Source organism: Leptidea sinapis, chromosome 1 (genome assembly GCF_905404315.1).
Source record: "Leptidea sinapis chromosome 1, ilLepSina1.1, whole genome shotgun sequence".
Taxonomy (NCBI): Eukaryota; Metazoa; Arthropoda; class Insecta; order Lepidoptera; family Pieridae; genus Leptidea; species Leptidea sinapis.
This window is the reverse complement of record NC_066265.1, coordinates 22,063,345-22,081,127: the sequence shown is the minus strand read 5'-3', so window position 1 is coordinate 22,081,127 and position 17,783 is coordinate 22,063,345. Positions and strand designations below refer to the sequence as shown.

Here is a 17,783-nt window from a genome sequence, read left to right as displayed (position 1 = left end):
ATTTTAAGGATGCGCGTACGTAGATTGGCTTAAATTTATAGAGTGAAGAGTATGGAAGAGATTTTGGAATTGCAGATATTTCCCAACATTCCAGTATCAGAGATCTAGGATTTAACAGGGACAGTACCAAGAATAGGGGGATGGTAAGATAGCAATGGTTGCACTAGAAAAGCCCTGGGAATATACAATATCTTCTTTATCTTTTTAGTTGAGAAAAAGTGACGACATTAGCAAGCAGTTCAGTTAATGGTAAATGATAAGCGCAGGCCATTACAGTACCCTCAGGTTTCTTAAATGAACTCGAAATTCTGAGCAGCATCGTAATTGCGCCTGTCAGTTTGAGACAAAAGAAGTCTGATTAGCCCAGTAATTTCACTAGGTAACCATCGTACCTTCAGAAAAAAACACATACTACTTCGTAGCAGAAAATGGCGTCGCTGTGATTGGACAGCCGATTTCCTGTACCCTGAAGCTGGTAAAGAAGTTTACTTCCCTTGAAATATTCTTATTACTTCTATCATTTTATGCCTCTTATTATATACTGCTGGCTTTTGACTGCGACCCTCTTCGCATCAACTCGGGACTTTTGACAATTTTCCCTAAAGTGTACCCTATATCCTTTTCTGTACTCTTTGCAACGTGTTTACAATACTGATGATTTTTAAGAACCAAAAAGAGACTCTTTATCCATGTGCTACCAAAGGAATAATTCGCAAAGCTAACTTTAAGATATAGTGAAAACTCCATCAAAAATCGATCTAGCTGTCTTGGAGTCCATAGGGTTAAATAAAATAATCTTATAAGTAATAAGTCTTATAATTACCAGGAAGCCCAAATGCGACGGACTCTGGTCGAATTGGTCGCAGCTGTCTTATGTCTGTACAGATGCTTGGAAACTCGGTGACAGAGGCGGGCACTCAAGATCAGATCATAACATCAGATGCAGGTTAGTATAAAATGCGCATATTTTTCATAATAGATCGTCAACTACCGATACAAATACCCTTTTTTGAAGTGAAAACTTCTTTAGACAAGCGGAGCACTTTATTTTATGGGTATCATCATCAGCCGGAAGACGTCCACTGCTGGACAAAGGACACCCCCAAAGATCTCCACGACGACCAGTATTGCGCTGCCCTAATCCAACGTATTCCGGCGATCTTGACCATATCGTCGGTCCATCTTGTGGAGGGCCTACCAACACTTCGTCTTCCGGTACGTGGTCGCCATTCGAGGACATTTCTGCACCAGCGGCTATCTGTCCGTTGAACCATATGCCCTGCCCACTGCCACTTAAGTTTCGGAATCATTTGGGCTATGTCGGTGACTTTGGTTCTCTTGCGGATCTCCTATTTTATTTTTTTTATTTTATGGGTATAAATAGGTGGCATATGTCACGCTCGGCTATATAACGCTGTCGTCCACGATTTATCTTATTTACTAAAGTGAAAACTGAATAGTTTTTCAGGCGCAAGTAAGCTTCTCTTAGAAAACTGACCGCATTACTGACACCGGTTTGCGTCATAAACATAGTATATCTATAGCATTATAGTATCATATAATTTATTTATTATGATTTAATTAATTTCAATTAATGTGTTTTTTGTGGGTACTAGACTTAGACCATTCATACGTCGATATGACTATATAGATACTGTGACAGCTGTGAAAACGTCGAAAACAATTGAGGTTGACAGTTAATCTCTGTTTTGAGCAATGCACGCACACTAACACAAAGTGACAAACAAATGGCGCCAGTGTAATACGTAGCTTGTCACGCACACAAAAATAATAAAATAAATGGCCTGTTTTCATAGGTTTCATCGGTAGCTGCAAGAGGGTCATTCTAGACGTATGAATTATCCAAAATACTAGACATGATTTAAATATTCAAACAGAAACAAAGGTTTATAGATTTTTAAATTTTACATATATCGACAGTCTGCCCTGCCTAAGGCTTTCCAAAGAACCATACCTCAATATATATAAATACAGTTTATGAGTCTGTCTGTCTGTTTTGGCTTATAGCTGTATGGCTATACCAGTATACAATTATACCAGTGGGAAGCTCCTTTGCACAGGATGCCGGCTAGATTATGGGTACCACAACGGCGCCTATTTCTGCCGTGAAGCAGTAATGAGTAAACATTACTGTGTTTCAGTCTGAAGGGCGCCGTAGCTAGTAAAACTACTGTGCAAATAAGACTTAACATCTTACGTCTCAAGGTGACGAGCGCAATTGTAGTGCCGCTCAGAAATTTTGGGTTTTTCAAGAATCCTGAGCGGCACTGCATTGTAATGGGCAGGGCGTAATCCCATCAGGTGAACGTGATGCTCGTCTTGTCCCTTATTTTCATAAAAAAAATGGCTAGCCATTTTAAAAAGTAACTAATTTTTCTAATTTAAAAATAAACTAAGGTTCCACATTTAAGAGTAAAACCTATGAAACACATTGGTACAACTTTAATCATTATTCTAGGCTATGCAGCTGTTAGGAACAACATCTGTCAAACCATTCAAAAGAAATTTCAACAAATTATCATTACTATTTTTTTTTTATTTTGAAAAGACAATGAAATTAAATGCCCCAAATAAGATATGTTTACAAATACGCAATAGTTAATTGTTTTGCGACAATCACTATTAGAAACATAATATATTAAATGAGTCTAAAAGAAATTACTTATTTTAAAATCGAGTAAATGATATGGGTGTCCGCTGCGCTCCAACTAGATATCGCAGGCGTATTCGCAAAGTGCGGCAACGAATGCTACGCCCAAGTGGGCGTACTCGAGCCGGTCTCGAGCATTTGTGACGTTGACGTGCCACATCTTCTGTTAAACTTTGCTAATAATCGAAACTAAAATGGTTGCGTAGTAAAACTTGGTAACAATAATACTACAAGAAATAAGAAAGACCCTGGGATCACATATCACCAAACATTTTTTTTTATTTTATTAATTTCAATGTAAAATAACACGAAGCGTATGTTACAAAATTCTAATAATGCCATTGAGTGTCAAGTTGCCACGCACAGAAACATCTAATAGTTGTAGTAATAAAAAACCTATTGTTCTTAGGTAGTGCGGTATCTAGTTGGAGCGCGAGGAGACCAATCCATTATCTAAGTTTCAAGGAATGTTATTGAAATTATAATGAAAGAGTGGTTCTTTTCGAATCGACAATGATAATAAATAGATGTAGTCATACGAAAAGAGTAATGTTTGTACGACAGAAGACTTGAGAAAATTAAGGAAATCCTTTGTGACTTCGCTGTTTGCCAACAATATTAATATCCAATCGTTATTTAAGAAGCGACCGTCTACGAGTGTAATTTATTTTTTCGAACCATTAACTTTGGGTTAGTCACATTCAAGGCAAATAACGTGTAATTTTGAACATTTTACATTCGCTACGTGAACTTTTTGTTGTTTAGAGAGCATTAATAAATTATTCGCAGACAAAGATCTAAATGTGGAGAATTACTGTGGTTATAGTCGGATTAAAAACAACGACATTCCATGAAGTGATATTATCAAGTTAATATTTGCGTTTGCTGAACTTTTGTGATTATAAATTTAGAATCATAACGCTTAGAACGTGAGTAGGCCCAATCGAAATGAAGCAGTTTCAAAGTGGTCGTTTATGACCACATACGTTTCCCGCCGCGTCAGTGTCATTCTATCAACTTCCAGAACAACCAGTGCGAGAAATTTAATTGAAAAATGACTTACTGTGCAGTGAAAGGGTGGTCACAAGGCGTCAAATAATAAAAATTATGATAAGAAAATCACATTTCACACCTAAATACTGTTTCACAACTTTTAATTTAAGCAATACATTCGTCAAAACAGCAAAATATTTTGTAAATAAAACAGACGTCATTAAAAAAATATGTTACCAGCTATGAATGTACCATATACCCCGAGTTCCTCCGCTGGGATAGTTTTTTGTGTTTATTGGTAGATATTGAAAGGAGGTTATAATGTACGACGCCACATGATGTTATAAGTATTCAAAGTCAAAGTCAAATAATCTTATTTCAATTAGGCTTAAACTAAGCGCTGTCACTATAAATATTTCTTTTAAATTACTGAATTTACCATATGTTCGGAAAAAGTTGAGCTCGTGAGAACATTCACGGCCACTCTTTTTAACCGACTTCAAAAAAGGAGGAGGTTCTCAATATGTCGGTATGTTTTTGAAGTGAAACTTCTTAATAGACGTATGAGAGAAATTTTATATCAAATCGTCACGATTTTCAGTGACGCGCCATTTTGTTTTTTTAAATCCAAGATAGCCACCGCGCAAATTTATGGTTTCAAGGATTTTAGTTCCATGTGGCTCACTTTTTTATATTATAGTCACTAGGACTATAATATAAAAAAATATTATAGTCACTAATGTGTCACGTTATTTCAGAGAAATTGCTTCTGGGTGGGCATAAAATGAATTTTTAATAAAATCCCTGATTCAATTAAGATGTTACCCTTTTCATGATTTAAAATACCCTTGCACAGTTGCACACAACTTCAAAACTAATTTGATTCTCTAGAAGAACTTTTGACCACAAATATTAAAAATTTTGAAATTTCATTCTAGATTACTCTTGTCTTGACTTTAATCTATTTTTTTTATATTTTTTTCAAATTATCATTTTGTGTTAATATAAGATTTAATAATTTTATATTTTAAAATATTTGACCAAGACTCAAGTTTGCATGCTATTGGTAATGGCTTTATAGGATATACTTTAAAGTACATACTGTTAGACCAAATTTGTAACACCCTTGGCAAATAAATGAATATATTAAATATGAATTATTAACAAGAATTACTTACTGTATCAAATATTCACATTTCAGGCTGCTGTTCTGAAATATGGGTACATACTTAATGTATCTTTACGTTTTTACTTGGAATATCCCCAAAATCCGATATCAAATGAATCTTTGAACTGATTTCGCAGAAATTTACGACATACATTGTATGAGTTAAATCAATATTTTAAATTCCAAAAGCCCGTTGAGATTCTTGCGCCCGTTCTTCTCAAGTCAGAGCCACACACATATTTTGAATAGGTGGTAGTTTTTGACGTTCAATAAGTGATTTTTAATCCTTGCTCCCATCATTTGCTCCCATAAAATTTTCATATAATATATATACGATGTGTGTGGACTGATACATCAACTAAACTAATAACTCGTATGGTTTTCTTTAAATTAGTTTAATTTTCTCGTGCTAGTTATGAAGTATGAGTTGTTTTTTTTTTTTGGTTCATTGCGTCACATACATTGTAATGAAAATAATTCCTAAAATAACGAAGCTCTAAATATTGGTTTAAAAGAGTGCTAATTAGTTTCTTGTCACTTCTTCTTCTTATAGCTCCACCTTTTCCTAAGTGATGGTTAATAGTAAATGTGTAACTTTGGACGTTTGTGAGTGTCACTTCTTGACCTTATTGAATAAATCTGATTTGATTTGATTACAGAAACGTTAACAATACCCAAGACGTTTGTATCCTCTTCGAATATAACTTCGTTCAGCACAATGATCAAACCTCCACTAACAGAGATGGAGCATGAAGATATTTCAAGTATGTTTTTTTTTGTTAAGTTAAGAATTTTGTTTTTCTATTGTTTGAGTAATGTACTTAGATTTTAAGAGGGCTGGCATTTACATAGATATAAAAGCCCTCATATAAATAAAGGGAAAAAAAGACTATGTTTTATTTGGATTATTATAATGAATCTTCTTATCGTAAGCTATTTTATGACTGTGGACTATACTCAATTAATTAATATTTAACAATAATTTATTCATTCATTAATAACTATCGTGCTCAATCGGAAACTTTTAAAAGTTTCCGGATTGCAAAGCACCAATTTAATGATTAATTTTATAATAAATTATAAAAGAATTATTTGACTTTGCAAATATGAATACAGCAAATACATTATCCCTGCTCAAATATAGAAGAATTATATATGCATACGGAACGTTAACCGTTACAGAAGTTGGTATGCTGCAGTATTTGAAATTTTAGTTGTGTGTGGAAGAAATATCGCCGAAAATTGAATTTAGCATGCAATGCTTAAGCATTGTTTTGCATTAAAGATGACATTTAAGTTTAGGGCGTGGAATAGGCGACGAAAAGGTTTGCTGTGAAGAATTAGGATTTAAAGGAAAATAGCCCCTTCACTCCTCGTGTAGATGAGATTAAATGTAACAAAAGTACATTGTACATTGAAATATTTTTATAAAAAAAGCCCGCTGAGTTTCTTGCGCCCGTTCTTCTTAGGTCTGAGGCGGTCTTATTCTGAGTCTTAGTCTGAGCATTCGCTTTCGAATTATGGTTGAGGGAGGCGATGGCTGGCTCATGCGTCATGCTCGTGAACGGGCGCTGCTTGTGGTGGCAGGATGATCCTGTCGCCGGAGACTCGGTTTCAGATTCTTAAATATTATATATAATATATAGGTATTATTTATAATCGCTTATAAAATGCTCACAGAATACCTTTACTTATTTACGGTTACGAAGTAGCGGTAGATTCAATAACAAAAATATTTTTTTGACATTCATAAGTGTCATTTCCGTGACCTGCATGAATAAAGTTATTTTGATTTGATTTGAATCCGGACACTCTAGCTAAATAGGCAGTGTCACTTACCACTGGGCTATATGGGTCGTCAAGATGGTTGTCAATTACTTTGTTGTCATTACTTTGTTTAGGTACAGAAAGATGTGAAGCCTTCGAGAAGCCTGTATCACCTACGAATACACGGTTAAGGAAGTGCACATCAGGAAAACCATCACCTACGCAGATGATGCGTCGAGATGACGCTAAAGGTAACACAAATGATTAATTTTAAAGCTATTAAAGGCATAATCAAAATACAGAAAGGTTATATTAAGCTGTGTATTAATCGGATCTGAAATATTATAATACGAATATTAACTTCGCAAAAGCGTCAATCTTACTTACGTATTACATTTTTCCAATTTGTAAAAATGAAAATCAATTGAGCATGAAAACATCCACCTTTGGATGAAAGTACGGTGAAAATTTAGAAAATGAAAGTGAATAATATTGTCATTTACGTAAGCTTATAAAAGCATTTGTAAAAAGTTATAAAATGTATACAAAAACAAGTGCGCAATAGCGTCAAAAAGTGAATTAAGTGAGTAATTAAAACTACGAAAGTAGTGGATGCTACGGGGGCACAATGGCAGCTCAAAATTGCTTTTCCAGCGTAACCAGGTGTTGGAGGCGCCGCCAAGTTAAGTTTGAGCGTTCAGCAGAGGGGCGCCTCCTGCTCAAATCGGATCTCAGCCTATCTGTACGCTAAACCATCAGTCGGACAAGAGACCTCGGCCTAGCTGTTCGCTAATTCGTCGTTCGGATAACGGACCTCGCCCTAGCTGTACGCTAAACCGTCGTTCGGACAAAGGACCTCGACCTAGCTGTACGCTAAACCGTTGTTCGGACAAAGGACCTCGGCCTAGCTGTACGCTCAACCGTTGTTCGGACAAAGGACCTCGGCCTAGCTGTACGCTAAACCGTCGTTCGGACAAAGGACCTCGGCCTAGCTGTACGCTAAACCGTTGTTCGGACAAAGGACCTCGGCCTAGCTGTACGCTAAACCGTTGTTCAGACAAAGGACCTCGGCCTAGCTGTACGCTAAACCGTCGTTCGGACAAAGGACCTCGGCCTAGTTGTACGCTAAACCGTCGTTCGGACAAAGGACCTCGGCCTAGCTATACCATCGTTCTTTTCTTTTGAATTTCGTAGTACCTTTGTTTTAAACACTTTCTGGGATCTTGTTATGAAAAGACTTACTAACTCGACTTAGCCCAGTAGTAGGCATTATAAGTTTATCTGTTCTAGGTGTCAACATTATGGTTATGACAGTTTCTAGCAAATTCACTTATGTGCCTATGTTAAGCAACAGTTAGGATGTTTATTCCTTTAAAAATTGTTTGGAATGTGTGTGTAGGTGTCGATATCGCGTTTGCGATAGTGATTTTGTCGTCAGATCAAATGGTTTATGTCTAGGTCGACGTGTTTGTTTCACACTCGGGTGTAACACGGCGGTAATACAAAGTTATATGCCTACCTCCAAAGATAAGATTAATAACAACAAGCCTACCAGCCTTTTTAAAAGTTCAAACATAGTACTTAGTAACATTTTGATAACATTTTTGCTCTACTATTTTTTAAACGAGACTGGATTTGGTTACAGAAATTTCCAAGCTTTCTCCAGAGCTGACTTCAACACTGAATCTAGCCTCAAGGATCTCAGTGTTCAAATCTTCACCAACGCAGGTGATGCATCAAGACACTGTAAATGGTAATCATTTATTTATATACTAATTATGTATACGACTAGAACTCTTGCTGTTAGGCAACGAATGACACCAGGCAATATTTATTACTTGAGTGTGTATGACAGCAACGTCTTACACTCGTGCGTGCGTTGCTGAAAACAGATGTTAAAAGTTCGCCGCCGCTTTTCGACGTGTTCACAGTTTGCTGTCACAGTATATCTAGAGTCTAGATTCTAGACGCATAAACTATATAAGATATTTGAAATTGACACTTTGAAAATGCTTTCATTAAAATGTGATTTTACTTTCTTCTAGATAAATTGAAACTAGCACCAAAAGTTTCGTACAGCAAGTCTAGTAAATGTGTGGAAGCAATGAGAAATCCCAGTGTCGTTATATCTAGTAATATTAATGCGGCGAAATGGATGAAAGGTTGCCCGAAGGATTATGAAAAAGGTTAATAAAAATGTTATTCTAGAAACTGTGATAGTTTTTGAAGGAGTTCAGTCCGTGATAGGCATATAGAATTCAGAGGGTCGACGTGAATGGCAGGAAATCTCCTGGGACTCCTCTCAGTATGGGGGTACCACAAGGGTCTATTCTTGGACCGTTCCTTTTCCTTATCTATATAAATGATCTTCCTAATCTTATAGAGAAAAAACATAAGGTAGTATTGTTTGCGGACGACACGAAAAGAAACCAAGCTATGAATGACGAAGTGACCGATATTTTATCTGACATCGTGTACTGGTTTAGCGCTAATAACCTATTGTTAAATAGCAAGAAAACTAAATTCATTAAATTTACCGTACCAAATGTCAAAAATGTAAATGCAAATGTTTTATTAAACGGAGAGGTGATAGAACAGGTGGAATCTGCTATATTTCTTGGCATAACTCTAGATTCCAAATTACAATGGGGCCCCCATATTGAAGGATTGGCGAACAGACTTAGTTCTGCAGCATACGCGGTTAAAAAAATTAGACAATTAACTGACATAGATACGGCGCGACTAGTATACTTTAGTTATTTCCATAGTATTATGTCCTATGGTATATTGCTATGGGGCAACGCTGCTGATATTAATACAATATTTGTGCTGCAGAAGAGGGCTATTCGCGCTATTTATAACCTAGGTCCTAGAGAATCATTGAGAGCAAAATTCAAAGAAATTAACATCTTGACTGTTGCTTCTCCAATATATTCTTGATAATGTAATGTATGTTCATAGGCACATAAGTGAATTTGCCAGAAACTGTCATAACCATAATGTTAACACTAGGAACAGACAAACTGATGATGCCTACTACTCGGCTTAGTCGAGTTAGTAAGTCTTTTGTGGGGCGATGTATATACTTTTACAACAAGATCCCAGAAAGTGTTCAAAACAAAGGTGTTACGTTATTCAAAAGAATTGTTAAAAAACGTTTGTGTGGTAAAGGTTACTATAACATAAATGACTTTCTTAATGATACCACAGATTGGGAATGGAGCGACCGCCCTCAGGCTATTAAATAATAAGTTTAATTGTACAATATTACTTTGTAAATGTTACTTTAACTGTAAAACATATTTTTGATGAAAAAAAAAGCCCGCTGAGTTTGTTGCGCCCATTCTTCTCAGGCCTGAGGCATTCACTTTGGAATGGGTGGTAGTTCTTTTTTTTTGACTTTCAATAAGTGATTTCACATCCTATTTTGAATAAAAATATTTGAATTTGAATTTGATGGTAAGTCCAATTGGTAAATTAATAGAGAGCTGTTACTGCAATAGACAGTTAATATTAATACATCCGCTATATACTGGTTTTATAACTTCATTCTTATTAAGAACATAGAATTCACTTACATGAGAAAAACAATATAAACAATAGGTATCTTATCTTTATAGTACTGCGATTTCATACAAAAAACAAATTGGGTAGAAATTAAATAACCTCGTAAACATTATGATCAAGACGTATACTGGCGACGGGTACAAAACATGCATTAAGAGCTACTAGATATAAACTCGTGTTACAAACTTAGATATACTCAAAACCAGCCTCACTAAGTAATTAATGTATTTTTGTTATAATTATTAAGTAATTATACAAGAAGAATTACACCATTTCCATAAAATTTTAAAACTGAAACTTTACTACCAACTTTAAGACAGAAGAAATATTTTCATTTGTCTGCGTGAAAGAAAGAAAGATTACAAAACTCCGATTTTGTGCCGGTGGTTATAAAATACACAGGTGCGAAACTAAACATTGCCATCAATATTACTAGAGGCGTAAAAGGCCCTCGATTTCACACTCCAACAAACTTGTAACTAATAACAACTTTTTTTGATTGTATCTGAGACCTTTTTTTAAATCTTTGTTGTTACAAGCCATACATCATATAGATTCAGTCAGCTTAAATATATACAAATGCTTATAAACTATAGGCATTACAAATAAACTGGGCATAAAGTTATACCTGAGAATAAACCAAGACTATGCAAAATGATGACTACGAGTATATACTCGCTGACAACACTGTCAATACATTTCTTTGTTCAATACTACTAAACTAGATGTCGGTTTAGCGTGGCCAACATGAGACAGATAATATCCTATATATATAGGTACATAATAATAGGTCTTAAGTAACCTATGAAATTGCCGTTCTGCAGTACTGGCCATTTCAAATCAAAATAATTTTTGTTTGGCTAGGAATTCTAATTTTAAGTCAATTTTATTTTAAAAACATGGAATTCTTTTTCCAAAAGTAGTCATTTATTTATTGATTAGTGTTACATTTTCATCGCATTTCAATGTTTTCCGTCATCATGGGTACGTTAAAAATTCGAGTAATTATAGAATATTAGTACCGTCGTGGCAGCAACGCGGCACAAGCGGTACGCAACATCAACGACGTTTACGGAGCTAACACCTCAAACCAACGCACCACCTGTTATTGGTTTGCTCGCTTCCGTTCTGGAAATTTCGACCTGAAAAATGAACCTCGCGGTCGTTCGAAGACTTTGGTCGACAATGACGAATTAATGGCGATTGTGGAAGCTGATGATACACAATCTACGGCTGAATTAACAGCAGCTTTCGACGTTAGCGTCAAAACAATATTGGTCCATTTGCGTCAAATTGGCAAGGTAAAAAAGCTTGGCAAATGGGTGCCCCACGAACTCAATGATCGCCAGCGCGAAGTACGCGTCGAGACGTGCCTTGCACTGCTCAACAGACACATAAATGAACGAATTTTTAACCGCATTGTTATCTGCGATGGATAAAAATGGATTCTGTTTGATAACCGCAAGCGCTCAGCAAGTTTGTTGGATCCTAGTTCAGCAACTAAACAATGCCCTAAACGAAAAGTGATGGTCACTGTTTGGTGGTCTAGCGCTGGTGTGATTCATCACAGCTTCTTACCAAACGGGGTGAGCTTTACTGCAGATGTGTACTGTGAAGAACTGAACGCAATTATGGAGAAGCTGGCACATCTCCAACCAGCATTGGTCAATCGCTCGTCACCTCTGCTCCTGCACGACAACGTGCGACCTCATACTGCACAGCAGACGGTCTGCAAATTGCCAGAACTGGGGTTGGAAGCTCTCCACCATTCGCCCTACTCATCAGACCTTGCGCCTACAGACTACTACTTTTTCCAAAATTTGGATAACTTATTGGCGGGAAAAAAATCAATACCCGAGAGGCAGTACAAAATGCCTTTGATGAATTTGTTGTCTCCCGTCCAGCTGATTTCTTTAAGAAGGGCATCAATAAACTGCCACTACGTTGGCAAGGATGCATTGATTGTATGGGTGACTACTTCGATTAATACAAATAAAAAAACATGAAAAAAAATCGTTTAAATTTGTTCATACAACACGGCAACTTCATAGGTAAAGACCTAATAAAAGACAAGTGTTATTTCACTATCACTTTTACATCGTAAAACACAACATCGCACCATATTTCCTTTGATTCTACTTAAAATTCAAATTCAAAATCAAATATTTATTCAAAATAGGATGTGAAATCACTTATTGAAAGTTAAAAAACTGTCACCCATTCCAAAATGAATGCCTCAGCCCTGAAAAGAATGGGCGCAACAAACTCAGCGGTCTTTTTTTTTCATCAAAAATATGTTTTACAATTAAAGTAACATTTACAAAGTAACATTGTACAATTAAACTTATTATTTAATAGCCTGAGGGCGGTCGCTCCATTCCCAATCTGTGGTATCATTAAGAAAGTCATTTATGTTATAGTAACCTTAAATAACGTAATACTTTTGTTTTGAACATTCTCTGGGATCCTGTTGTAAAAGCATATACATCGCCCCACAAAAGACTTGTTAACTCGACTTTGTCGAGAAGGAGGCATTATAAGCTTATGTCTGTTCCTGGTGTTAACATTATGGTTATGACAGTGTCTGGCAAATTCACTTATGTGCCTATGAATTGTCACTGATGTTGAATAAATAGTGGATACCTCACACGTTTCACAACAATAATAGTGACGCGGGAGTGGGTCAGGGATTGGAAATAATACTCCGCTTATAGGAACGTGTCTTTATTTGGAGTTCACTTTTTCTGAACTTGCACTTCGCCGGTCTGCCGCTGTTCCTCTTCAGGCGATACCTTCAACGTGTCACACCGCGCCGAACACTAAGTCTCATCTATCTTCTTCTTCTTCTTCTTCAGCTGGATCATTTTCCACTTTTCACTACTTTTTCTTTACTTCTTCTTCCATTACACTTTCGAGTTAGAACTAGAACTGCTGTGGGCCACGCTTAGTACGCTTATATACCCCCGGATCTGTTCTACTTTCAAAATCCATTCCATTCTCTTCTCCCATTCCATCTTAAAATTTAAAATGTACTAGAAATTTCTTTTAACTATTGTTATCCTGCTTACAAATTTACCATCCTCTTTACACTGTTCGATTTGATCTTGAACTTACTAGAAATTTCCATTAACTTTACAAAACCCAAAAAATTCCATACACTGGTAGGTGTACCGAACCCGGGTCTACAGCGTCTACGAGTAAAGTAAACACTTTTCCGCTGAGCTACGAGTATTGCTGACGAAGCTGTTGAAATGAACAATGTCTTGAAGTTTCACAACCCTCGTCATATACGTCGAAGCGTTGCTACGCAACAATAGCTTATTTTTACAGACGCAAATAAAAGTAAACAAAATATCTGTTAAAGTTTGTTTAGCACACCGGGTGTGCTGACCTTCAAAAAACCGGCACGCATGGCGAAATAAAAAATATCTAATCACTCTATCTCATTTCTTTACATAAGACTCGCATAAGTTTTTTTTTCTCGTTTGAGTGAGACGGAAACTATCAATTAGTCTAGTTATTATACTTGGTCTATGGTTTAATATGTCTTAAGTTTTCCGAATGTCAAGAAGCCTTGCAAATAAACGCGGGTACGTCCGAATTAACCGATCGTAAGCAAAATGTCTATTTGTAAACATTTTGCATATTCCTGGTTTATTGTAATATAACTATATGCCAATATTATTTGTCAGGCCGTTAATATGAAAAAAAGTCATTTATTTTGGACTCAAATATTACTCGCAAAATTTATTCTACATAATTTTGATGAAAATACTCTATGGGTTTTAGTTTACTTGCAAACTCTTAAATACTATGAATAAATAGTCTTTTTCATTAGTTTTATTTAGAAGTCTAGTTTTTATATAGTTTCAAGTTTTACCTCCAGGCGAGTTTTTGATTTTAATTTCAAATCTAAAAAAAATAATGACATTAAAATGGACTAACAAAAATATGTAGCTAAAAATATTCTTATCCAGATTTCTGCTAATCTTTGATTTAAAATTCCTAATATTTTCTTATTTCAGATTACCAGTCAGTCATAAATATAAGCGAGATGACAGTGTCGGAGTCTTTACAGCGCGCATCGTTAGCTCTTGCCAATTCTAATGCTATTAGGCTTTCAAGAAACTTTATTGAGAATAATAAAAAAGCTGCAGTAAATTGTAGTTAGTACATTCAGATTCTTAAAAGTTATTAATAAATATATAGTTATATTTATAATCGCTTATAAAATGCACACAGAATACCTTTATTTATTTATGGTGTATGTGGATGATGCAACTACTGTACTCAATAACTTCTGTATTAATTTACTTTTACTTTTTTGACTTACTCTAAGGCATGGCTACTTACTGTAAAGTATTGACTATTTGACGTTTTAGTATGTTTGTTGCATCACTTTACATATTAAATCGTAATTGAAATAATTTGTGAATCGAAGAAAATGTAAATCGTGTTAAAAAAGATTGCTACATCTTCTCATTAGCTCCTTTACGAATTAGCGGTAGATTCAAGAAGAAAAAATTTTTTTTGACATTCATAAGTGGCATTTCCGTGACCTACATGAATAAAGTGATTTTGATTTGATTTGATTTAAGTTTGGGAGATGATAATTTCATACTATAAGAATTTATTTTGGTTTTTGAGGTACTACTTATGCTAAGATTTATTGAGCGTACTTAAACTTTGCTCAGACTTTACTTACGTGAAACTTATCTGACTTTAAGCCTGAGTAATCTTCTATTACGATTTTATAGTCAATGCGTCTAAAATTATGCAAAGCTTAAGCTATGATAGCCCTTGCATTGGGCTTTATTATTATTAGCCAAGTTTGCGTTATAACTAAATATATATATATATATATATACACATAAATCTTAACTGAGTGTGATATATCACAGTAAAGTGTAAGCAAAGTCTTAGGTACAGTCTATAGATAGCCTTAGACTTTGATAAGACTTTGCTTACATAAAACTTAGCTATGTGTAAGCTTAGCATTATCTTTGACTTCTTTTTTATAGTCATTTGAAAGTTGAAATTATACTGAGATTAAGCTAAAACAGCCCAATGCGATAATCAAGTTTGTGTTTTATCACACTCAGCTGTCTCTCTCTATCTGGGGTCGGTCCCTTATGTCTCAGGATTGTGGTCAGCATTATGGTTGGATCTTGAGCGGGTGATCTGCCTCCACCGCTTTCTATCCAGCGTGTCTCTTACAACCAAAGAGAATTTCGATAACGAGTTTTTAATTTGGTCGGTCTATCTTATTCGAGAACGACACACTGCTCTGCGAGATTATATACACACACGACTCTTTATATTGTATCCTATCTAGAAGACGCGAATAGAAGTCTGAACAGTAGATGCAAATATCAAGTCTGAAATGTGACGTCATTCATGTAATGCGCATGCAGTTTTGTATTGTCCTGCTAACACTAGCATTTAAATCTTACTTACAATCAGACCAAATACAGTAGCGTAAAGACAAACAAACCGTCGAGAAAGAAGAACATCTCTAACAGATATAGCAAGATAGAAAAGAAAAGCTATTGTATTGTCAATGTAACCGATTTTGATTGTCAACTCGGAAGTAGTCAGCCACAGATGGCATTATTATGCGCACATTGTCAATTCAAATTGATCGCGCATCATCAGGTTGTCTATGTGCTATTATAGTCTAAATCTATGACTTAAAATGCCAATTACTGTACTTACATTTTTTTTATGGAATAGCGAATAACAAACGAGCGTACCTGGTGTTAAGTGATCACCGCCGCCCATATTCTCTTGCAACACCAGAGGTATCACAGGAGCGTTGCCAGCCTGTAAGGAAGGTGTACGCGCTTCTTCTGTCTATTCCACAGTTTTGTAGTACGTGGAAGAAAGCTCCTTGAAAACCGCACTGTGGAGGACCGCCACACGTCCAGATGGTGGGGATGATATTATGTTGTTACTTGTCGGGTAATCTCCACGAACGAGCATTTACATTATTACATTTTCGATTATCCACCACTATTATTTATTTATTTATTACATTAGGGAATTGTCCCTGCCTTAAAAAAGTAACTACTTACCATATTTTTGTAGTGTTACAGTTTCTAGTAGCTTTTCTACTATTTAAGGTTAATATACAAACAGTATATTTATTTCAGTGACCACGAAACCTTTAGGAGTGGTATCAACAACGGAATTGCCAGATGCCTATCCTAAAAACATGAATGATGATGTCTTTGTTACAAACGTACAAGCCACAAACAAAGAACCAGATTACGATAAAACTGGTATAGTTTCATTTAAGTCACAATTGAATACGTTGACTGTTAGATTAGTTTTAACTAGAATAAAATTCATTTTTTTACAGTCTGATTCTTGGCATAGAGCACATGTTTCCGAATACGATAAACTCTTAATTTTTTTTTCTTCTTTTTCAAAATTACCTTTCATAGTCTTCTGTATCAATCCTCTGGCTTAATTCCCTGGCGTTACACTTCATTTGCGTGACTCAGTTCTAGTTATGAGTACATCTTTAGTGAAACTGATAATTATTAATTTAAAAATTTCTGCCATAAAATTTACCAGTGGGAGGCTCCTCTGCACAGGATGCCGGCTAGATTATGGGTACCACAAAGGCGCCTATTTCAGTCCCGAACTAGTAATGTGTAAGCATTACTGTGTTTCGGTCTGAAGGGCCCTAGCCATAGCTAGTGAAATTACTGGGCAAATCAGATTTAACATCTTATGTCTCAAATTGACGAGCGCAGTTGTAGTGCTGCTTAGAATTTTTGGGTGTTTCAAGAATCCTGAGCGGCACTGCATTGTGGGCAGGGCGCATTAATCACCATCAGCTGAACGCTTTGCTCGACTCGTCTCGTATTGGCATAAAGCAAAGCCTTTCTTATTTTCGTCTTTCATTCTCATAATTCAACTATTAACTTTTACCTCATTAATATAACTAACTTAATAATCATAGTATTTTAATTTTTCACAACACCAATACAACTAACCAATACCCGTAGAACAAAATTAACTCTCCAGTCAATATCCCTTAGTCCCTGTCTCCACGAGCGAGAGAATTCGCGGCGAGTCCGCGCTTCTATCGTCGGGGAATCTCCGGGAGCGATTATTCCACCAGCGTATCGTCTAGTCTACTAGTCACGATACGTTGGCGGATGGAAGTACTGCATATCCGCGACGACTTGTAACGGTTTCGCCTAATTTCCTTGACGATGCGTTATTGTGTTCGCTGCGCGAGCGCCACGTTCTACGGCGAGCGCGACTCTAGGAGCGACGATAGCGCAGTGATACGAAGAAATTACGCGCACACATTGCCACTCATCGCATCGGCGATAAGATCGCCGTATGGAGACGCGCTCATATAGAGTATATAGAAATAGATGGCACGACGATAATATCGCCGAGATTCTCTCGATCGTAGAGATGGCAGTTCAATAAAATATTATCAATAGAGATTAGATATTATCAATTCAGAATTTATTTCCAGATGAATCTGGAAAAGCACTAGAGGAATCAACAACACAGGAGCACCCAAATTTTGGCGACGCAAGTAAGATTAAATTTTGCCTACATCTTATTGCATTAATTCAAGTAATCATTTTT

General features: G+C 36.1%; 1 protein-coding gene across 7 annotated transcripts in view; it reads left to right on the top strand.

The window, feature by feature from the left end:
- LOC126972675 (uncharacterized) overlaps positions 1 to 17,783 on the top strand; it is an 89,842-nt gene that overhangs the window by 51,177 nt on the left and 20,882 nt on the right. For all 7 annotated transcript variants that reach the window (XM_050819786.1, XM_050819687.1, XM_050819874.1 and 4 more), the window contains 8 exons: positions 827 to 946; positions 5,492 to 5,596; positions 6,734 to 6,850; positions 8,245 to 8,352; positions 8,645 to 8,785; positions 14,192 to 14,332; positions 16,319 to 16,447; positions 17,668 to 17,730. In XM_050819786.1, coding sequence (XP_050675743.1) covers positions 827 to 946; positions 5,492 to 5,596; positions 6,734 to 6,850; positions 8,245 to 8,352; positions 8,645 to 8,785; positions 14,192 to 14,332; positions 16,319 to 16,447; positions 17,668 to 17,730 — 924 coding nt within the window. The remainder of the gene's footprint in view (positions 1 to 826; positions 947 to 5,491; positions 5,597 to 6,733; positions 6,851 to 8,244; positions 8,353 to 8,644; positions 8,786 to 14,191; positions 14,333 to 16,318; positions 16,448 to 17,667; positions 17,731 to 17,783) is intronic.